General features: G+C 35.3%; 1 protein-coding gene across 1 annotated transcript in view; it reads left to right on the forward strand.

Annotated features, from left to right (window-relative positions):
• Positions 1-24,807, forward strand: part of NEK7 (NIMA-related kinase 7) — a 96,186-nt gene that overhangs the window by 14,446 nt on the left and 56,933 nt on the right. Inside the window, exons 2-3 of the mRNA XM_011970250.1 lie at positions 6,419-6,503; positions 17,890-18,030. Coding sequence (XP_011825640.1) covers positions 6,447-6,503; positions 17,890-18,030 — 198 coding nt within the window. The 5' untranslated portion in view covers positions 6,419-6,446. The remainder of the gene's footprint in view (positions 1-6,418; positions 6,504-17,889; positions 18,031-24,807) is intronic.

Here is a 24,807-nt window from a genome sequence, read left to right on the forward strand (position 1 = left end):
TTGTAATGTTTGTAGTGCAATGCATTACCTTTTCCATGTTTAGATACACAAATACCACTGTGTTTCAGTTGTCTATGGTATTCAGTATAATAACATGCTATACAGGTTTGTAGCCTAAGAGCAATAGGTTATACCATATAGTCTAGCTGTGTAGTAGGCTATACCATCTAGGTTTGTGGAAGTACACTCCATGATGTTCATACAGTGACAAAATCAACTAAGAAGATATTTCTTAGCACATGTCCTCTTCATTGAGCAACATATGTCTGTACTTCAACCAAAACAATGTGTCTCAACAGATTGAATGCAGAAACTTTTTCTATGAGCATAGACATTAAGTTTGCAAAATGTAAGACACTTCTTCCCTTCTAACTAACTTTTGGAAAATGTAGCTATTTATAAAATATATAGATAGATAGATAGATAGATAGATAGATAGATAGATAGATAAAATGGGCTTATGCTATTGGTAAATAAATTAGTATGTATTTTTTAAATTTCTGAGTTTTAATTCCCAATATGGAGAATATAGATGGATTTAACCCACATAAACAAAAGGTCTTTAGAGACCTCAGGTAAAGAAATGTGGAGACCTAAAAGTTTGAGAATTGTGAGGCTGGGTCAATTGAGTAGATGGTGATGCATGTAGAAATAAAAAAAAGATTGGAGGAAAAGCAAGTTTTGTAGTGCATGAGAGGTGGAATCCTTTATTCCTGTGGAAACACCAAGTGGACAGTTAGATATAGGTATTTGTAGTTCAGAGCTCAGGATAGATACCTGCAGTGAAGATACAAATTTCAGAGTAACCATATAACAGTAGTATTCCAAGGCCATGATCCTGGCCAGTCATGATGACTCACTCCTGAAATCCCAGCACTTTGGGAGGCTGAGGTGGGAGGATCACTTGAGCCCAGGAGTTCTAGACTAGCCTGGGCCACATAGTGTGACCCCATCTCTACAAAAAATAAAAAATAAAAAATTTAAAGGACATTATTCTGGACGACTTGAAAAGTGTGTAGGTTAAAAAAAAAAAAAAAAAAAAAAGATTCAAGTCTTGGAGGACTCCAGCATGTATAAGTTAAATAGAAAAGGGAACTTAGAATAGCTAGGAGAGAAACCAGGAGGATGTGAAGAACAGAACATTCAGGAAAGTGGGTTAGTTGTGCTGACAGCTGGTAGAGGATGATTAAGAGGTACCTCATGATGACTCTTGTCATCTCTTGTCTGTATTGGTGCAGTAGCCTGTTAACTGGCTTTCTTGCTTGTGGTTGTGCCCATCTGTCCTATTGCTAGAAAGATTGCCTTTCAAAGATAGTGAACTTCCCTCTCTTTCAGCTGCTTAAAACCTAACAATATCTTTCTCATTTCAAATGGATATCATAATTTTTTTTCCATAAACTGACACTTGTGTATTTTTAGATTAATCTTTTGCTACTAATTCCCCACCCACTGTCTCCCACAACTCACCAACTTTAATTTGAAATTACTTTTAAATTGGTGTGTACTATACTTTTTACTGTTTTGATGTGTTCTTTCCTCTTCTCAGAATTCCTGTCTTCCCTAGCTCATCTTTTCCTATTCATTATTTAAAACCCAATTCAGGCAGCACCTTCTTTGGGGAGTGTTTTGTTTGTTTGTTTGAAGATTGGTTGCCAGATTTGTTAAATGTGATGATAGTTTTTTGGTCATTGATTTTATACTTAATTTGTAGCAATAATTACTTGATTTTTCTTGACATGCATGTATTCATTCATTAAATAAATATTCCTTCAACCACCTATTTTGTACCAGGTATTGATGTAAGCACTGGTGATACAGCTGTGGATGACACAAATGTGTCCCTGAAACATAGAACTTACAATCTGGAAGATTGAATGCATATTAAAATATGTTATATATTAAAGTATATTTTTCTTTCCATTTATGAAAGGATTAGTGGTACAAGATAAACTATTTGGTCTTCTGAGGACATAAGTAATGGTGTTAAATCAGTATGTAAACATTGACGTATTCTATAATAACATTAAGAACCCACTGAAGGCTGGGTGTGGGGGCTCACCCCTGTAATCCCCGCACTTTGGGAGGCCAAGGCGGGTGGATCACCTGAGGTCAGGAGTTCCAGACCAGCCTGACCAACATGGTAAAACCCTATCTCTACTAAAAATACAAAATTTAGCTGGGTGTGGTGGCACACGCCTGTAATCCTAGCTACTTAAGAGGTTGAGGCAGGAGAATCACTTGAACCGAGGAGGCAGAGGTTTCAGTGAGCTGCGATCACGCCACTGCACTCCAGCCTGGGCGGCAGAGCAAGATTGCGTCACATGGAATTATGTTAGATGTATTATGCAAATAATTTTTATTCATTGTACTTACTGTAATAGGTATATGTTTTCATCCACAGTTCCTGCATCATAACTCCCATAATGCTGTTACAGCCTTTTGTTCTAATATTGGGGTGCCTCAGGGCTCAGAAGCAGGCCTCAGAAAACAATCTCTCTCTGTGACCTTCTTCTGCCCTCTCACCTGCTTCTTTCTCTCCTGAAGGAAGGGGTCTTCCCCCACCTTTCTGTCTTGGAGACAGCCATAAAGAAATTTTCTGACCTGCTCTGTCTGATTGTAGGTCTTAACACCTTCATTTCAGAAGGGGTTCTGTCCCATACTCTGGAGGAGGAATGCTGCACAAAGAGGCCAAGAAGAAGCTGAACAGACAGGCCTCGCTGGGTTTCCCCACTCAGTCTGTTAGTATTTGATCATAGCTTTTTTGTCTAGTCACATTTCTGTATGTTTGTCAATCATGCCTAGCCAATGAAATCTCCACAAAAGGCCCAGGCGACCGGGTTCAGGGCGCTTCCGGATAACTGAACACATTGGAGGTTCCTGGAGTGTGTTGTGTCTGCAGAGAGCATGGAAGCTCTGCACCCCTTCCCCCATACTTGCCCATGCATCTCTCCATCCGTATGCTTTGTAATATTCTTTATAATAGACCGGTAAACGTATTTCCCTTCCGGAGGTCTGTGAGCCGCTCTGGCAAATAAACCCAAAGAGGGGGTCATGGGAACCCCAGCTTGAAGTGGGTTGGTCAGAAGTTCCAGAACTGATGGAAAGGGGGCGGTGGTCTTGTGGGACTGAGCCCTTAGCTTGTGGGATCTGGTGCTATCTCCAGGAAGATAGTGTTGGAATTGAATTGGAAGAAACCCAGCTAATGTCCACTGCAGAACTGATTATTTGCTTGATGTGTGGAGAGAAACCTCTACACATTTGGTCACAGAAGTCTTATTGTGATTGTTGTGGTGTGAGAGCAGAGGAAAAACACAGTTTGTGGTTTTTTTCACTCTTTTTAAGTTTAAATTCAATATGAGAAATTTATTGAGAATTTTATTTCTGTGCAGAGGCTCCTTGACCTTCTTTATGAGGATACCGTAGAAGTGAGTTCTTTATGTAGACTTCTAGAGTAAAACACTTTGTTTCCTTGAGTTTTGTATTTCTTTTTTCATGATTTTATTTACTTAGATATTGTCACTTATCAGTAGCTCTAGCAAACCCACTTTATTATAACCTAGCACAGAGTTTCTCAAAATGTCTTCTTTGGATCAGTCAGACTGAGGGATATTTTAAAATGTTACACAAAGAAAACAAAGCAAAGAAGAAAGTTAAAAAACTTTTACTAATTTCAGACCTGCTTGGATCCTTTGCTATGCTATTCACTATGACTCTTCAAGAGAGATTCATATAAAAAATAGTATTTCATAGGGGTCTTTGACCAAGAAACTCTTTTCTTTTTTTTCATGGAATATCTTGTGAAACTGTCTGTGGGACACTAGGTATGAAATGCTGATTTTAATATTGGATTTCATACTAAAAGGTATTTGGATTCACTTTTAGAATTATCCTTCATCCTCCTCCCCTCCTTGAATCCCATACTGTATAAACATGATTATTTATCATGACCAAGTGGGGTTCATCCCAGAAATGAATACTGGTTTAATATTCAAAATTGAATCAACATAATTCAACATTTTAACAGATTAAAAAAGTAAAAACATGTAATAATTTCTATAGACGCAAAATTTTTTATAAAAATCTAACATCTATTCTTTGTAAAAACTTCCAGCAAACAATAGAAGGGAATTATCAACCTGATAAATCAGGGCATCTATAGAAAATGTATAGCTAACATAATACTTACTGGTGACAGATTTAATACTTTTTTCCTAAGATTAAGAGCAAGGAAAGGATGTCTGCTCTCTACTTCTATTCATTGTACTGGAGGGTCTATCTATTGTAGTAAGGCAAAAAACTACAGAAAAAGCTACTTGGACTAATATGCAAGTTTAGGAATTTTGCAAGATACACGGGCAATATGCAAAAATGTTTTATTCCTATACATTAATAACCATCAGAAAATTGAATTTAAAAACTCCACCATTTATAGTAGCATCAAAAAATATAAAACAGTAAATAATCTGAAAAGAGATGTGAAAGACCAGTATAATGAAACTGGAAGCCATATTGAAAGAAACTTAAAATAAATGAGATATTCTCTGTTCATGAGTTTGAAAACCCCATGTTATTAACATGTCAGTTCTCTCCAAATTGATCTTTAAGGTTGATGTAATCCCAATCAAAATCTGAGCAGTGTTTTAGAAAATTGAAACAAACAGATTGATTTTACAATTCGTATTAAAATCAGACATGTAATTAAGTAGATATCAAGACTTTATAATAAACTATAGTAATTAATACTGTAGTTTTATATAGAGTAGTAATAGTACGTGTAGTATGTACACTATAGGGCAGTACTACACTGTATAGTGTAGTATTGGTGTTAGTGCAGATAGACCAGTGGAACAGCAAAGAAAGTGCAAATACATATATGTGTGTGTATATATGTGTGTGTGTATATATATAAACACATGATCATTTGGTATATGACAAAGATGACATAGCAGCAGTGCAGTGTGGTAAAGGATAATCTTTTCAATATATCATTTGAGGTCAGTTGGATATCCGTAAAGAAAAACAAAGATTGACTTTGACTTATATCATTAAAAAAACTTAATTCCAGATGGTTTGTAGATCTAAATATTAAAGGTTAAAAAAATAAACCTTACATTAGAAAATAATATGAGAACTTAGAGTAGAAAAATAATTCATAAATAGTACACAAAGCATTAATCATAAAGAAAAAGATTAATTACTTAGACCACATTAAAATTATGAATTTCTTTCTTTTTTTTTTTTTTTTTTTGAGACGGAGTCTAGCTCTGTAGCCCAGGCTGGAGTACAGTGGTACCATCTCGGCTCACTGCAAGCTCCCCCTCCCAGATTCACACCATTCTCCTGCCTCAGCCTCCCAAGTAGCTGGGACTACAGGTGCCCACCACCACGCCTGGCTAAGTTTTTTGTATTTTTAGTAGAGACGGGGTTTCACGGTGTTAGACAGGATGATCTTGATCTCCTGACCTCCTGATCCACCCGCCTCAGCCCCACAAAATGCTGGGATGACAGGCGTGAGCGACTGCGCCCAGCCATGAATTTCTATTCATTAGTTCATGGAAAGACACCATTGGAAAGGTTTTAAAAAGACAAGTCACAGAGTAGAAGAAGAAATTTGTAATACAAATGAACCATGCCCAGAATATTTGTATTGGTTTTTAAAGAGTATGATGAAGTGAAGATGTGTTTTAGTTGTTCCATCAGTTAATCCCATTTAAAAGAGACCGTAGTTTTTTGAGTCTCAGATTTTAGTCATAAAGTAACATTTATAAAGAACCTAGAAACACGTAGTATTGAGTAGAATCGGTGCAAATGTAGTTCCTGGAGTGTAAGGGCTGTGTGTGATTAATATTTCAATTTTTGAGTCTTGTGCAATACCTGGCACGTAATTACCTTCAGCCTAGTTTACTGAATTAATGGATGAATGCTTTATAATTACAAAGTATGCATAAAAGAGGAGACACTCATATGAGGACTGGCCTTTGAAGTTTAAATTAAAAAAAATCACAGTAAACAGTTGGATGAAAGAATAAAAGTACTAACATTTTTAGGATAAGGTGCATTTTAGGGATGTAAAACATTGAACTTTATAGGGAGCGTACTCTGATACTTCTAATAGTGGCTGGATAGAGGAAAGTATCTTTGATTTAAAAGGCGGAATGGAGAAGAAAGAATTTCATCTCAGGAAACGGGATTTTCTAAGCAAATAATGCTTTTGAAGAAGTGGAAATGGTTGAGACTGAATATTTGTGGGAGCTAACATTGCTTGGATTTAGCAAATGGCAGAAGAGTGTGGTGTATCTCAGTGAATTTTTGAAGCATCAGGTAAATTTAGTATTTGAATGCATGCGTCAGGCGTATGATAAATGATGTGAATTGGTAATGATTACATTATTTAAATTTTAACTTTACATTTTTGCAGAGTTCTAAAGTTCCTGTTGCTTCAGACAATGGATGAGCAATCACAAGGAATGCAAGGGCCGCCCATTCCTCAGTTCCAACCACAGGTAATTTATCCTAATTAAGGTGGGCAGAAGTATATATAATCTATGTTAAATATGTGTAAGCAAGTAGTACATTTACAGTTGCTTTAGGAAATAAAGTAGCACAAAAGTACTAATTTTGAGTTTCCAAGTTTTAATCAGCATTTTTTTTTTGCTTTGTTTTTCAGTTTTGTTTATGGCTTTTAGGTATAATTGTTTTAGGTGTAATTAGTACACTTTTTAGATATAATTATTTAGGTGTAATATATTATTTATTTTTAATTGATACAGTACAATTGCACATAGTTTTGGGGTGCAGTTTGCCATTTCGATAGAAATATTTATTTTAAAATATTGTTTGATAATGCTTAGTTCCCGTTGACAAACATGAAAACAAAAAGGCGGCTTTAGCTTTTAACTTTATTTGAATGACCTGTAAGCTCTGAACATTAGTATTAGGTTTAGGGAAGGAAGACAAAAAAAAAAAAAAAAAAAAAGATGACACTGCGCCTAAGTTTGGGAGTGCCAGTACATTTTGTACCTGCCCCTGCTTTAGTGGGCTGATCTTGCCTTGCCCACAGCTGCCTTCCATGATGATTACTTTTCTCTCCCTCTCACTTGTAGTGTATTTCTCCTGTGATATATTTGCTTGTTTCTTGTATTTAATAACATAAAATGAGGTGAAAAAATCTTTTAGTAAAAAATGTACATATATTCATTATTTAGCATCCTGCATTCAGTGTGAATGCTTGTCATAAAGCTAATGTGTAATGACATGTTTAAAATAACAGTCGCCACCCCATGTCAGGGCGATACCTCATTTTTATTGCTGTTGTTCCTGAAGACTATATTTCTCAGCTTGGTGTTTGAGGCATTCTACAATATGTCTCACGTATACTCTGCTAGCCTTGTCCCAGTTTTGTTTGGATAGTATTTCTGAAAACATTTGGGCAATTGATAAGTGTTCTTTCACAAGAGTTCTGTAGTCAAATAGGTTTAAGAGACTTGGGGAAAACAGCAACTTTGTGGCAGTAGTTCCTCAGAGCCTTTCCTACACTAGTATGCATTGTGAATGAATTTTGAAGAGTGGTATAGGCTTTAGTGTTTTCCAAACTTAATTTGTCTATGGAATCCTTTTTTTATTTTTAGTACATCTGTTGACTTCTCGCAGAAGCACTGTTCAGAGAATAACCATCTATAAAAAAAGATCTTTTCTGCTTCTGTGACTTTGTTCATTTTGTACCCTCCATCTTCCCCTCCAATTTTCTAAAACCTGCCCGTCCTTTAAGAACCATCAACAAAGCCGTCTCTACCATAAAGCTTTGTCTGATCCTCTGAAAGCAGTATCTTTCCTTGGAAATGTGGTGGTATCTTCTTTGCATCTCTCTTCTGGTATTTCTGATACTTCGGTGTCATTTTTATATGGGCATTTTTCTTATCTCTCTTATTAGATTAAAATCTCCTTGAGGGAAAGGACTGTGTCTTACTTACCTTGGATGCCCTGTGGTACTTTAGTTTCTCACATGTAGCAAGGGCTCAATAAGAATATGTAATTGAAACCAACCAGGGACTCAATGAAATGAGTCCTTTACTTAATTGCACTATTACATTGCTTTTCTTTGTTATACCTGTCTGAATTTTCTATATTGAGTAAAAAGACCCCTTAGCTTAAAGTAAGGCCAATATTTTAATTTCAAGAAGTTTTTTTTAAAGTCCCCATATATATTTATGTTATGGTCATAAATTATATTATCAAGATTATAATAAACATATCTATTAAATATAGACCTCTTAGGACTCATTTTACACACATATGCAAACATTATTGTTTCATATTATATTATTTCCAGCAAAGACAATAAAATAACACCTCTAAAAATTAGGTAGTTCATGTTTTGAGATTTTGAGATTCACAGTTTTTAACAACCTTCTGTTTCAAAGAGGAAAAAAATAAGCACTTTCATTTTTGCCTCCTACTGACTCACCAACCAGGAAAGGTCGGAGTGGCAGTAGGAGGGAAAAATAAAAGTGATTGTTTTCCTGTGAGACACTGGGCTGCCCCACAGTATAAATTTCAAAATTATAGAAGCAGTTCTGCATTTCTTTTCACACTGTTCCTTTCGTTTATGCCTCCTGCTGCTGCTCCTGTGTGGGTGGACCTCTTTCCCTGTTGGAAACAGGCAAGTGTCATCCAAGGTTCTAGCTGCCTTGTGGCAGGTGGGGGAAGGGAGATACATTTCTTTTTCCTCCTCTCTGCATTCACACTGATGGTGTGAGACAGTGAAAGAAAGATTACCTGACAAGAGCTTATAGGCATTATTGCTTATTAAGTCTTTGAAAAACGTTACTGCTCTCAGTAGCATTATTTTAGAAGACTGGGAAAGGACAGCCTCTGCTCAGCTTTGACAACCTTTTTTTGTTTTGTTCCACACCACTGACCTGAGTAATGGGGGTGATATGGCAACATCTGGTTAGCCCAGTGACTTCTTTCACTTTTGTAGTAGAAGTCTGGGCATAAACAGAAAACTAAGGAAGTCAGGTTTCTAAGTGTCAAATACCAATTCCCTGTTATAATTATAAGTGATATCTTGGCATATCCATTCTTTTTCTTGTTTCAGAGTGAATACTGTCACTCCATAATGCATAATATGTGGACTCATTTTTAGTACAGTATAAGTTCCTTTTGTTTTGTTTTAGAATGTGAGATTTATGTTTCTTTATTAATGTATTTTGAAATTTTTTCTATCGGCTCCACTCTTTCCCACCCTCCCTTTTTTTCCTCCTTTCTTCCTTTCTTGATTCCTTCCACTAGCATCTAGAAGGTATTGAAAGGATATTTTGACTAGATTCTTGTTCTGTATATTTTCATTGCCTTTGGACTCTTGTTTGTGGAACAGTGGATTTAGGTTTAAAAAAAAAATTCAAATTATATAAAAGGTGGTGACTGGGAAATAGTAAAATTTTTACTCTTTACTATAAGACTAATTTTAAACAATGGAAGTTTACAATTAACATTTTGTGAGTATTTTGATTTATGGTTATTGGCTGAAGATGGCTATGGTAGAGTCACATTTTTTCCAAAATGTTAATTATAAACCAATTATAATCAGAGTACAATTTTAAGAATTTTTATGAGTTATTAGAAGGAGGATTAATTTTCATTGTGATGTGATCAGAGGCCTAAGTTATGTTTTTTTTAAATTTGAAGATAGTGTAATACTTTGGCTACTTACGATAGAGAAAAGACATGTCACTCAGATCTGTGGGTAGAAAAACAAATATTCCTTATTCTTACAGTGTGGAAAGTATGAAAATCTTATCTTGGAGTCTTGCAACTTAACCTGTAAGGTAGACTGACCATTCCTTTAAGCTTCATGGCAGTTCAGACTGTAATCCATTTACTATTTTGCATCTCTGTGAAGTGAATGTGGAGGGATGAAATAAAGTTTACCTTGAGTAGCATGTTCAGGGTAGTAATCAGGGTTCATTGTAGGCCAGCCAGAAAGAAAGTATCCCACCCTATTGAGTATGAATTTTAGTCTCGATAACTATATTACCTTCTTTTTTCTCTAGCTTATCTTCTGGAGTTACTTTCTTTGTGAAATAAGTGTCATTTAACTTGTTTCTTTTGGTCAACTGATTTTACCAGCGTGTTTGTCATAGGCATTGAGCAGAGTGCTTCTATTTTTGGAAGTCTTTACAGAAATTTAGATGTTACATTCTCCTAGTAACAGTTTCCTTCATTGAATAACTTTATTGATGGTACAGAATGAACAATAGCTTTTTTGAGGGAAGAGGACTCTTGCTGTAGGTTAAATTTATGGCCATGAAACTCAAGTAAAGCCTAATGCTGCTCAGCAATCATCCTTAACTCATCCACTCCCTACTTTCCTGGCTCCAAACTCTCCCACTTGATATCTTTTCTGTCCTCAAACCCATAACATGTCCTTTCCTGGTCCTAGCTCTAAGCTGATGCCCTTGCTCCTATTTTACTGAAGAAACTGAACCAGCCAGTCAGAAGAGAACCTCCACAGTCTCCTACCATAGTTATCTTCCTCCCAGAGTCTGTATTCACACTGTCTGCCTTTTCTGTTGTTACCAGATGAACTATCCACACTGCTCTCAAGGGCCAGCCCTCCCATGTGCACCCCCTCTACTGAGTCTGTGCTACTATGCTATTATTTCTCCCCTCTAAACAACAAAATGAAACAAAAGAAAACCCCTTAAACAGTCTAAGTTACTCTTCCTTCCAGTTGTTGACCTATTTCTCCGCTCCCTTTCATAGCAAAGTTCCCAGAAAGGTTTTTCTGTAGTTCAGTCTCCCATTTCTCCTTTCTCTCTAAAATCTACTCTAATTAAGCTCTCTACCCCATTGTGCCACCTAAGCTGCTCCTGTCAAGTCACAGTTACCTCTCCTGCTCTATCCAGTACCAGTTTTCAGGCCTCATTTTACTTAGCAGCTGCATTTGGTAGACTTGATTATGCTCTCTTCTTTGAAACCTGTTCTTCACTTGGCTTCCAGGAATCTTGTTGTTTTCTTGTCTTAATGGTCCCTCTATTGATTTCTTCTCACCTTCTGAGAAGGTGACACTTAACAGTGGAGTGCCCCAAGGCTCAGTTCCTTAGAGCTCTTTTCTCTCTATATCCCTTACTTTGTGTTCTCTTCCAGTCTCATGATTCTATGCTGGTGACTCTTAAATTTGTATTTCAACCTGGACCTCTGCCCCGAATTCCAAACTCATATATCCATTTGCCTACTTGGCATCAAATTTGCATGTTTCAACCCTAATGTGGCCCAAACTGAACTCTAAATATTTCCTTCCAGACTGACAACCCACCATCTTCTCCTTCTCAGTAGGAAGTCTGTCATTCCAGTTGCTGAAGCTAAAACTCTTAGAGCCATTACTACCTTCCTCCTGTTTCTCTGATCTCATATTTAATGTTAGCATTCACCATAGGTCGAAGCTTTAAAATACATTTAGAATTTAAGCACTTCTTTTCTTCTCCACTGCTGCTACTCTGAAGTTACTTTAATCTTTCACCTATCTTATTGCAGTATCTTCCTAATTGATCTGTTTTCATCCTTGCTCCTTTCCCCTTTAATCTATTCCCAACACAGCAATATTTCAGTCACATCTGTTTAAAGCCTTTCAGTAGTTTCCCATTGGTTTGCTCATTCATCTTCTTCAAGTATATACTTTAATATCACCTTCTTGATCACTCAATGAAAATGGAACCTTCCCACTCACGCAGTATGTCCAACCTGCCATATTTTTCTCCATAGAATGTATCACCTTATCACTTATTTTGTTCATTATTTTTCTTCTCTTAGGTATAAGCTTTCTCACTAGTCCCAGCGTGGTACACATAGTAGTCCCAGAATGGTACACATAGTACGCGTTCAATAAATATTTGTTGAGTGAACAACTTGGTTTCAAATCAACCTGTCCTCTTTCTTTATGAGCCCTGTTTTTAAAATGAGTATTAAAATATATAAATATCTTCAGAATTTGTCTTTCATTATACATGTAACCACTTTTTTTTATTATATATTTGTTCATTGCCTTTTTAGTGTCTTTGTGCTATATCCCCCTCCAGTAATATTTGTGGAATAAATGAATAAATTGTTAACAACCACTTTTACTCTCTGTCTCTGTCTTTCAGTAAAAGGCTTTTTCTCTCCATATTTAACTTTATCAGGTATAGCTGGTCATGCTCATAGGGAAGTAGGGGAGATGGGAGTATCTTTGACATTAATTAATTATCTTGCTCATGATAACATAGAAGAGATAATCAGTATTTTTGGTTACAACATTTGGATGTAATAATTATTATGCTGGTAATATAACTAATGACAATTAAATGCTACAAATACCAGGGTCTTATAAATTTAATTAGATAACTGGTTATATTTGGTCACTCATTTTTCTTACACAATAGTAAAATTTCCTCCTTTGATAAAAGGCCAGTTTTAATGACTAATGGCATGTTGTCTAAACTGATGTAAGTCTCTGACACTTAGGAAACTTTAGGAATAGATTACATTTTACATAGTTAAAAAATTTTAGAGAGATAATTTTTCAAATAGGAAGAAGCACTAATAATTAGGTCTTGGTGGCACATATGGTGTTTTTTTGTTTATTTGCCTTTTTTGGTTTTCAGTGAAGTCTGTAGAAAATATGACAGAAAGTCTGTAGAATACATGGTAGAAAGGATGTTCTGGTTTGTGCAGTTTGGAGGTGGGTAACACCTTTTTAAAGATAAAAGGTGATAGCATGAGCTTTATTGCTAAATAAAATTTGAAAGTTATTTTAAAGTTTTGTTGGTTTTAAATTTTGGAGAAATGCAACAATATAAAATATAAGGTAGTTTATTTAATTAAGTGGCTCTGGAAAATCACCAGTAAGAGATGAATTTGCAGTAACAATGAAAACCTTATTAATGGTGTTAATTATTGTAATTAATACTGGCTTGTATATTAAATCATTGATAACAATACCTCGAGGAATTATCAGGACATAATTTTCTCTCTGGGGAGACTATTGAGTTCATGCTGTGACTCTTCTAATTTCCCCAGAGAGGATTATCATCATAATGTTATCCTGAATTATCTTATTGCTCAGTAAGTGTCCTTGCCTTCAAATTTAAAGCAAATTAAGAAATTAATTTAGTCCTGGGAAGTTACTGTTTAAGGAGTCTGCACCTGTGAAAATAAGAACCAGTGGCAAACGGAATGAATTTTGTTTTCAAATGAAAAGTATCTGTGTGAAGGAAACTCAGTAAACACAGACCAATATGTAGAAGTTAATCCCAATTAGTTAGTAAGATCTCTTGTTAATGTGATTAGAGTGTATTCACATTAAAAAAAAGTTTGTTAATAAGAACCCAGAACAGTATACTGATTCTCTACTAGATTCTACTTAGAGCTTGTAGATAATTATAGTCATGCCCTATGTATTTTGGGCCTTTTACATTCATTTAGTTCTTTCAAATACATTAACGGAGTTAGTATTTATTCTCTACTTCATGGCGTTTCTATAAAAAGCTAAGAAAAAAAAAAAACCCTTTGGACTCTACCTTTGAGAAACTCAGTGTCTGGAAGGAGAAATGTATATACATAGTTGACCCTGGAACAACAAGAGGCTAGTTTGTGCAGCTAAAAACCCATATATAACTTTTGACTCCCTAAAAACTTAACTATAAATAGCCTACTGTTGACTAGAAGCCTTATTGATAACAGAAACAGTCAATTAACAAATGCTTTGTGTGTTTTGTCTATTATATAATGTATTCTTACAATAAACTACAGAAAAGGAAATGTTAATAAGGAAATCATAAAGAAGAGAAATGATAGTTAATATTCATTAAGTGGAAAGTAGATCTTCACCTTTATCCTCATTGTCTTTGCATTGGGTAGGCAGAGGAGAAGGAGAAAGAGAAGGGGTTTCTTGCTGTCTCGGGGAGGGGAGAAGTAGAAGAAAATCTACATATAAGTGGATCTGCACAGTTCAAACTTGTGTTGTTCAAGAGTCAGCTGTATAAACAAATAATTAAAAGTGTGTGTGATCCAGGACCCAACATGGTGCCTGAGTTTGTATGTGTCTTGATAGAGTTGAATGACTACTGTCAATTGCTACAGAAACAGAGGTAGAAGCCAATAAAGCTGCCTGAGCGAGTTGAAGATGATTCCTTAGAAGAGCTGGCATGGAACTGAATCCCAAAGATGACCTGTGGTTTTCTGGGTGTGAAAAAGGAAGTTATTCAGAAAGCATGGGAATAAGCAAGTGCAATACCATGGGCATGAGGCCAGAGTTCACAGTGCACTTGGGAAATACGTGGTGCAGCTGGTGGAGGGGGCCATAGCGAGGTGCAAAAGTGACTTGAAAAGCCTTCTGTCGTAGATAAGGCATCATTATCCTCATTTGATAGTGGAAGAAACAAAGTGGGGTTTTACTTCCATAAAAGTTGAAGGTCGTCTAAGTGACTCATCTCAAATCTAAAAGCCATTTTGTGCCACTTAGAAAAAAAAAAACCTGGGTCATTAAGGAACTTCAAGGAACTGAGACTCAGTTTACACTCCAAACTGAGAACAGCAAAACGTCAATTTAAGTGATTTTATTTGGTTTATATTTCATGCTGATTTGAATCTCAGTATTTTGCTGAGTTATTTTATTCCCAGTAACTTAAAACATATGGGACATAGAACATCATTCAATAAAGAGAATATAGCTATTTCCTAAAAATAGTTCTTTACTTGAGTGGGAACCCATTTGATGATACCATTTTTTATTTAAAGCCCCTAATTTAATGCTACCTACAGTGGAATGTAACTCAGCAAAATGAAGTGTGGCATTGACAACAATATACTATAATCGCTACCGAAGTATATATGTATGTATATATTACCTGCCTGATGATCTGCTAAAGGAGACCTCCTCTTATACAAGCTTATTTTTATACAAATTGCAGTGTGGCAGAGAGACCCAAGGATAGTTGGAGATGTGCAGCTATGCTCCTTCTCATGTCAGCTTTCCACATCTACACTGGGTGACAGGACATGGGAGCAGATGAGACAAGCTGTCACTCACCCACACTGCCCTTTGAAGAAAGGCCATAGGGGGAAAAAGGTGCCGCAAATGGGCTGTGAAGTTTACATACACTGCCCACTGTTAAACAGATTACGTCTAATGAAGTGTCTAATGCTCAGGCCATATCAACCTAATCCTTGGTGGCAGTTCATCCCTCAACTGCCAAAAAACACCGCCCTCTGGCCCTCTTTCGCCACTCTGGCGTCCAAGCACAGGGAGGTGCCCAGTCTTAATAAACCAAGACAGTGTGTGATCTGACATGCAAATGTAGGTCATTGCATATGTAAATGTGTGATTACAAACCTGCATGCCAAAACACATTAGTGAGACTTTGCTCTCAGCATGCGGTTGTCACACTGCCTTAGCAGTTCACGCTAATATTTGTCAAGTTATTGTGCAGACAGAAGATGGAATTCCCAGTCAAATTTAAAGTATCTGAATCGTTTGATAGTGTTCCTTCTAATGATGAAGCTGTATTTGGCTGTTGAGATTGACAAATCTTCATTAAGTGAAAGAATGAGCTCTGTGTATAAGAGAAGGATTTATACTTATTAGATGACACAGACTATTCTAGTGTGTCAGTATAAACAATTATTAGGCAATCATAGACAATTTAAAACATGTTTCCTTTAAAAAAAAAAAAAACCTTTATTTAAAGTTAAAAACGTAAAAAAAAAAAAGCCAAATATCCATTGGATATATTTGAGAAGTGGTACTTTGTGAGTTTCTTTGTTACATATATATCATTTTGTCACATTGACACTTAATTGTAAATTCAATGGCTATGAAAAGAAATCCATTTGCAAATGAACATCATGGCAAGTTATCTCCCTTTATATGATAATTTTATTTTTGTTCTATGTTTCTTAGTGTGATATGCTTTTTCATCTTCATTTTTAACACATTTCTATTCCATTTTTGTCTTTATTTTTTATTTTTTTTAGTCAAAAGACTTAACACTGAAAATATCTGTGGATCATCATGTAGGTTCCCGTAATATTGGGTCATATTAAAGGTGACTTTGCCTAATAACATGGCAGTGTGGCATAGGCTATACTTGGGAATCAACTAGACATTCACTTGGTTTGATGACATCTACATTATGGGATTGGTGAGAGAATTGAATTTGATGGCATTTAAAGTCCTGATATAGAGTGCCTGCTAAGTTGTGGGGACGAAAATGGGACTTTCTATCATTGTTGTAGTAATTATAACAATTATCTTATGGTTCTATATTTACGAAATGAATTTGAAATTTGAAACGTTTCTTGTACTCTCGTTGTTTTGCATATTTTAAAGGAAGCATGATCTTTTTTCTTGACAGTATTTTGGGCTTCTAGAAGAAGAAAACAATGTACAAAAACAAATTATTGCTTCTTTTTTTAAAGAGAAAACATTGGATTTGAATTATAGTCACTCTTTGGCAGAATTTTACAGTTTTTGTTAGCATGATATATATAGTGAAATTAAAAGATAAAATGTACTAGGGGTTAATGCAAAGTTTGGCCCATATATCAAAATAGCCTTCTGCGTAAGTCCGGGTTATGGGGCCATCAGCCATAATTATCAAAGGTTTCTTTGAAGGCCTAAGAGTTTAAGCTGAATGTAATGTGCTCACGAACCAGTGCCATCTTTGCATTAATAGGTCTTAAATATTCAGTCTCATTAGAGGGTGCACTAGCCTGGCCCCACAAGAATGTCATGTTTGGCTTGGAGAGTACAGAGGGGACTGTGGGTGTGAGGGGAATGCTAAAAGGCATGGAAGAGTGTGCTCATCAGTACTCCAGGAATCTTGAAAAGGCTTAGGCATGTCTAGCCAAAAAAGAGAAGATATAAGGGCAAGTGATAGTTAAAATAGGCTTTTTTTGTTGTATTTTAAATAGCTAGAGATGCTAAAATGATTCCATCAGGAATGTAAAAGGTAATATTCCAACTTTAGCAATAGACAGTGTCTGACTGTAGTAGATGTTCAGTTAGGTTTACCCCATAACTTAATATTGAATGAATGAGTCCATGAACAAAAAAGTGAACAAAAGAACTAAGACAATCGGTAAAATTTATAACCTGAGTTTTGTCTCAAAATGGGGATGGCCACTGTGCTCCTGGCCCCAATATCTTATAATTATTTCTCTCATAGCATAGTGAAGAGCCTCTTCTATGTATTTACTTAAGCCATTTGAGACAGAAATCATATCTCATTCATCTCTATTTCCCTAGCAGCCAGCATAGTGCGGTAGTAAACTTCTTGCCGCTGGACATATTCTTTGCAGAAGTTAAATAACTGTCAGGAAGTTCAGTATTTCATGCATTAGTTGACAGTTTGGACTAAATGATTATATATTTTTGTAAGGTCCATTTCAACTCAAAGATCTTTGCAAAAGAAAAGAAGTATCAGAGAAATACTAGGTTGGGTGGGACAAGTTTATAGTCTGTGAACTAAAGACAAGTTCTAAGGAGTTCCTATCTAAAAGTTCATGTTGTATCCTTCTTCTTTAATTAACTTTTTCTTTTTAGGCTTTCCTATCTCACATAATATATATAAATATATATATTATATATATGTTCTAATGTATTCCTTGTTTATTCCCCTCACTAGAATGTAAGTTCCTCAGGTGCAGGGATTATTGTCTCTCTAGTCTGCTACTGTATCATCAGTGTGTAGGACAGTGCCTGGCATAAGTTCAATAAATATTTGTTGTTGAGTGAATGGATGTCTGCAAACTTACCCTAGGTGTCACCTACATATATGAAAATGATCAGTGATTGTGTGTATTGTGTGTATATTGTGTGATTGAAAATTTTTCTGACATTTTTAATTACAGAAGGCCTTACGACCAGATATGGGCTATAATACATTAGCCAACTTTCGAATAGAAAAGAAAATTGGTCGCGGACAATTTAGTGAAGTTTATAGAGCAGCCTGTCTCTTGGATGGAGTACCAGTAGCTTTAAAAAAAGTGCAGGTAAGATGATTTTAATTATGTAAATCAATGTAAAATTATACTATGTGAATTATAGATGATAAAAGTATATCCTGAATGATTGGGTACTGATAGCCTTAAGTTGAGAATGCTGGGAAAGAATGAACGCTATATTTTAAAAGCCAGAATCAAGTGTAGTATAGAATGGAAATATTAGTTTTAACACTATTTCTAGGCTTTAAAAATTTAGCTGGTATTGAACCTCAAAAAGCTTTCACAACTCTAGATTTTAAGAGACAGATTTGAGTTATCACCATTACTTCTACCTGGACATTTAACTAGCTGTGGAATACTCACTGAAGTTCTACAGCTGTAGGCACTGTAGTCAGAAACTAGAGTCACAAAATGTACTGCCCAAAGTTAGTAAATGGAAGTTAAACTATACCAGCCAAAAAAAAAATGAAAGGAAAATGAAGTGAACTTTATTTACTTGGAAATAAAAATGAGGCAGATAAAATTAGAACATGGATACCTAACTTTAAAATCCCTTATTGTATTTGTGTCATTCTGGAATCAGATTTGCTCTGTAATCCAGACCCTTTTCTGTCTTCTTGAATTCATTTATCTTGCTCCAGCTCCTCTTTCCAAGTCCTGCCCTAACCCTGGAGTTGCAGTCCCACTGAGCTACCCTGGAATGCTCACTTGCCAGAGCCCTGTAAGTTTCACTTGCCCTAATGAGATCCTCTGGCCTAGAAAGTACTTGTCTTTCTGCCTTCCAGTGTGCATGACATCAAACAATAAATCACACAGTGACTCATACACTTTTACTTCCCTTTTTCAATTATGGTAATAGTTATTCTTCACACGTGCTACAGTCTATTTTGCTTTGCAAGTCTGTTATCTTTTTTCTGCAGAGACCTGTGAAATCTAAATGTCCTTTTTTTTTTTCTTTAAACTTCTTAAGGTGATTAGTATACTTGTGACAGCCAATATAGAGATGAACAGTTTTAATTTACATTTAAAAATGAAACAGTAATGATTTATAAAAGGTTTTATATGGCGTATGTGTTAGATGTAAATAATAGAGATATCCCCGTATCCACAAACCAGCTTAAGAAATAAATATTAAAAATATTTTCGACATGTGTGTGCCACTCCCTTCCCTCAGAGATAACCATATCCTGAATGTAATGTTTATCATTCCTTTGTTTTTCTTCATAGTTTTTCCTACACTAGTATGAACTTCTAAAATAAAATTGTTTACTTTTGTATTTTTTTTGAACTTTACATAAATGAAGCACGTTTTATATATGTATCTCTCACACACACACACACACACACACTCACAGAGCCTGCTTTTTTTCAGATAGCATCATGTTTGAGGAATTAGTCTGTGTTGGTGCGTGTGCTGTAGTTTATCCTTTTTGCTACTGTATAATATTCCCCTGTTCTTGTTGATTGCTGTTTAAGTTGTTTACAGTTATTTGCTATTACAAACAATGCTTCTCTGATATTCTCATGTCTTTCCTAGTATACACATACAAGAATTTCTCTCTTGTTTGTGCTTAAGAATGAAAATGATTGAGCTACAGGGGATGCATGTGTACTGCAAGTTAATGCCAAATTGTTTTCCAGAGTTGCACTGGTGTAAGTTTTCACCAGCAGCATATAAGAATTGCAGTCTTCTCTGTTTTCATATGCCACTCAGAGCTTATTAAGAAAACACAATATGGAATGTAGTTATTAGTGTTTATGAAAGAGATTACTTTTGGAACAATTATTCCCTTACAAAAGAACTCTTCGATTCATTTTTAAAATGTATTAAATTTGTACTATGATTTCTGAGCACCCAGGGAAATAAAAAAGAAACTAGTGGTATTATTCCTGCCCTCCCGGGGAAAAAGAGTCTATCTAGAACAATTTAATGTTAAACCCTGTGGCATGGGTTCCTGATTTAAATAAGAGTTCACAGAATGGAGATGTCAATTTGAGCTGTTGGAATTGGTGGAATTGGAACTTAAGCCAGGCTATAAATGTGAGCCCAGATTGTGGTGAGCATTGGAACCAGGCAGAGGAATTTGAACTGTAGGCAATTGAGGATGCATTGTGGACTCTCAAGTAGGGTAACAATCTTCAAAATGCATTATTTTCAAAATAACATTTCAAGCTCAACATACAGAATAGAGTGGAGAGAACATAGCTGCCAATCTGCCACAGGTTGTCAAGATGGGAGGATGGATGGATTGAGATACATTTGGAGGTCTCTGGGGACTCTTGGATCCCTTCTCTGAATCTGAGTGTGGAAAGGAGGGCTCAGTTCTGTCTCTAGTGATTATTTTTTACATTACAGAACCTTCTTATTAGAAATAGAAAGAAAGAATGGAGGAGGGGGTGGAAGGAGGCAGAAAAAAAGCTCTTGCTGCATTTTTCTATTGATTGGAAATTTGGATAAGTGTGAGTTAATTTGCACAATTGTATTTCCCTTCAGTATTAATTGGATATTACCCTCTAGCTGCCTCTGTTTACGCTGTGATAAACCTCAAATTACTGCAGGAAGTTAAAGTTTATTCTTTTGGATTATCCCATTCCTTTCTGCTTTAGTGTTGATATTGTGACATCTTCTAGTTTAAACCTAACTGCTTCATAGAAGAGAGAAATGATATTGTGAAGATATTCTTTGCTTATTTATGAGGGAGCAGTGCCTTAAATCTTTGTAAGGAGAAATATATTTGCATTTTAAACATATTATTGATACTTGTGATGCATTACACTTGTGCTGATCAGGAAAACCTATGGTTCTTTCTTTTTAAAAAATCATTTCTGCAGCTTAAAATAAAAAAAAATTTAAAATATTGCTGACCAATGCTTTTCCTTTTGAAGAATGCTAACCTAACTCTTTACAAAAAACCTTAAAGAATTACATATTGAATTTTTTCATGCCACTTTTTATTTTAAGGCTATATTACTTGTCTCAAGAACTGTATTACCGTTCCCAGGTCCACTAGACTCCTTGAATACTTCGGTTGAGTTCATAAGCTAAATTATTGGTTTTATCATTCATTTATCTGCTTACAAAGTTTTAATGAGATAACATCCAGAATCCTCAGCTTAGTTTTTAAGACCCTTCCCTACTTTGTGCCACTCCATTTAGTTCACTTATTCAGGGCCGTTAACAAAGGATGTGCTCAGCTCTGGCCATTTTACTGCAAGTTTGCCTGTTACCTGTATGGGAAAGAAGAGTGTGTGTGCTAAATGCATGTTACTTCTTGGAAATCATAAAGGGATCTGAGAGCCTACAGTATATGGCAACATTAACCAATCTTTTTGAAAATGTACCTGTATCCTGTCATGGTTCATTTGCAAAAAAAATAAGATGGTGCCTTAACTAATAGAACAATTGTGAAATTCTCTGTACCAACTTTTTCTCTCTTGCCTCCTTCTTTAATGCTTCCCTTCCTGCTGATCATTGAATCCATTCCTCCAGTATTTATTGACCACCTAGTGTTTGTTGGTCAGTGGATAAGGCTTTAGGAAAATTAAGATAAACATAATGAGACTCATGGGATTCTAGTGGGGTTACAACAAAGACACTACTAACATAATGAGATAGGCACTGTGATAGGAGCAGCCTTGAAGAGAACAGGTGTGAGGAGGAGCTTAGGAAAGAGGCTTCACAGAGTTTGTGAGCTGGCTCTCAAAACTTACGTTCTTTATGTTGGAAGATTATCAAAAACTTTTTTTGATCTGGTATATACAATCTCTTATATTTTGCTCATTGATTAGAGCTATAGGTATAGGATTGAAGTTGGTTTTTATTTTATCAGTCTGACATAGTGTTACAGTAGGGTGAATTTTGGGTCTCTGTTTCTTAGTTCTTTGACCATAGTTACTCTCATTTTTAAATAATACGTGAGGTATTTTGATCCTTTGTTCATTAATGCTTAATTTCTCTTTGCTTGCTCTTAACGATATTTCTAGATAACACTATTTTACTGTGTGGCAGCCATTGTCAGTGAGAATTCTTTTAGGAAGAAAAGCTAAAAAGAAACTCTATGTATTTATACAAATAAACATAAAGTGATAATATTGTTCAGATTCACATTTTGATTCAGGTGATCTCAAAAAGTCTTCCCCAAAGTATTCTTTGATATTGAATGCTTACCTTTTATTTACTTACGTTTGCTAGTTGCTTTCAAGTATTTTTCAAGCAAATAACTTTTTAATTTCTTTTAATAAGTTACTTTTTTACCCATGTTAATTTTAGATTCTGCATGTTTGCATATAATTAGAAATTAGGATTATATATGATCAGAAATTTGTGGACAATGATAGCACTTCCATAATATATAGAGTGATTTTAATATATTCATAACCTCTGTGGCTCTGTATTCAGTCTCTTTTTCAGTGTTCATTGTGATTAACAAATTTATCTTGTAGCTTTTATGAACTTCATCATTTACTCTATAGACTTCCTTTCAAATTTCCAATTGTTATTTGAATAAATGAAAACTAAGTATTTGTAAGAATAATTCATAAATGACATTAAAAAATACAGAACAATTTAGTAAATTAATGTTAGTTTTTACTTGTCAAGGTGGAATAGGCTTTTATCTTAAAAATTAAAGCTTTTTAATTTTAATTACTTGTACTTGCAATCTTAAGCATTTCTAAGCGGATAAGAAACAGAAGATTTCCAGTTTTGTGGAATGTTTAACATTTTGGGATTAAACTGCTATATGGCAGACACAGTACTCGACACTAGGGACGCAATAGTGGGACACAATAATTAAATCCGACATTTTTGTGTGGGAAATAGACAATAAATCAAATAATTATAGCAAAAAATAAATCAAATAATTATAGCCAAAAAGGAAATGACCATACTGTGTTATTAGAGACAAACTAGATGGAGGAGAGCATTTTAGATGGAGTGTGCAGCAAAGGCCTCTCTGAGAATGTGAAATTTAAGCTGAGGTGGAGGATAAGGAGTCAGTCATCTGAAGAGTAGTGATAGGAAGGTTCCAGCTGTAGAGCTGGGCGCGGTGACTCATGCCTGTAATCCCAGTATTTTGGGAGGCCGAGGTAGGCGGATGACGAAGTCAAGAGATCAAGACCATCCTGGCCAACATGGTGAAACCCTATCTCTACTAAAAATACAAAAATTAGCTGGGTGTGGTGGCACATGCCTGTAGTCCCAGCTACTTGGAGGCTGAGGCAGGAGAATCGCTTGAACCTGGGAGGCGGAGTTTACAGTGAGCCGAGATCACACCACCGCACTCCAGCCTGGAGACAGAGCAAGACTCTGTCTCAAAAAACAAAAATGACAACAACAAAAACAACACCAAAAAATTTGCTTAGTATATATTTTTGAGTACTTTGTTTTCTGCATTTTAAATGGTCTTTCTTCTAACAATTTGACATATGCCCTTTTAAGGGGATATTTCTGTTAAGTTACTTGAAGGATTTTGTTTCCTTTTAAAGAAATCTAGTGTTAACCTTTTCAGTTTCATTAGCTATGAGTAATTTTGGCAAAATTTTAAGATGACAAAAGAAAACCTTTAAAATGATTCAGAGAATACCAAGAATTTATCAGTCATTACTTGCCTAACCACAGCTCATCCCTTGCTCTTACCAAGTATAAAATGAGTTTAAAAACCTGAAGAAACTTTGGTAGAGCTGAGTGAAAATGCTGCCTCCTGAAGACTTGTTTGTACATATTATATGCAAAATATTCTTACAAAGTCCATATTTTCACCCAAGACATACTGCTTTTTCTTGCTCATAAAATCATCAGACAGCTTTGAATCTTTGTTTGGGAATGACGTAATCTAAATATTCATTATTTGTTTTCGTCTTGACTTGTTGGCTAAGAGAAAAAGAAAGATACTTCTGTATTTCCAGTTAAGTGTATTTGACTCAGAATTTAGTTTTGCTTTAGATGTGCCAACAATGCTTATTTCTCCCTGCGTTTGAGGAGTGACTTTTGATATTATTGAAAATTCAGTTAAAAATAAAAGTCAATTGTAATTCTAAATTAATTTTTGTAGCTTGAATTAAAGATTTTCTATGTAGCATGTTTCTATCTTGATATGTTGTATCTCATTATGGTTTCCTAAAACTCATACATAAATTATTCATTCTCATCTCACTCACCCTCTTTTGTTTTTTAAAAATGTTCCACATCATAGAGACATTGATTACTGAGAGATTAGATACATATATGTCTCCAAGTTTGTGATTTTCTTCATTTTAATTACTGGTACTGTATGGGCATTATTCTTTCTCTGTCTCCTAAAACAAACAAACAAAAATACCAGGAATTCCATCAAGATCTAATATACTTATAGTTTTGTGCTTTCCAGTATATCTTTGAGTTATCTCAAATTCCTTGTAAATAGCATTTCCTGAGAAGGGCATCAGCATTCATGATGTGTCAAGAATCAGTTATTTCTCATGCCATTTTGATTTAAAGTGCAAGTAGTCTGTGTGTGTGTGTTTCATACCTATAACTAATACCAAGTTCAAAGTTTTCTATTTCCATTAGTGTTTGTTTTATTGTTTAACATGTTAATATAGTAATCCCTTTGGGGGAATGAATGGCATTTCTATGTGAAATTGCTAAATGTAAAGCTTATTCCTTCAATTCAAGAACTTTTGATTTTACATATATATGTGTATATATATGTGTGTGTGTATATATGTGTGTGTGTATATATATATATTTTTTCTGAATGGCATTACGCATTTCTGCTTATATAAATCAGTTATTGAGAGCCCTTCCAGCCAGCTATACTCACCCCCATTAAGGTTCTTACATCA

Source organism: Mandrillus leucophaeus, unplaced genomic scaffold (assembly GCF_000951045.1).
Source record: "Mandrillus leucophaeus isolate KB7577 unplaced genomic scaffold, Mleu.le_1.0 Scaffold938, whole genome shotgun sequence".
Lineage (NCBI taxonomy): Eukaryota > Metazoa > Chordata > Mammalia > Primates > Cercopithecidae > Mandrillus > Mandrillus leucophaeus.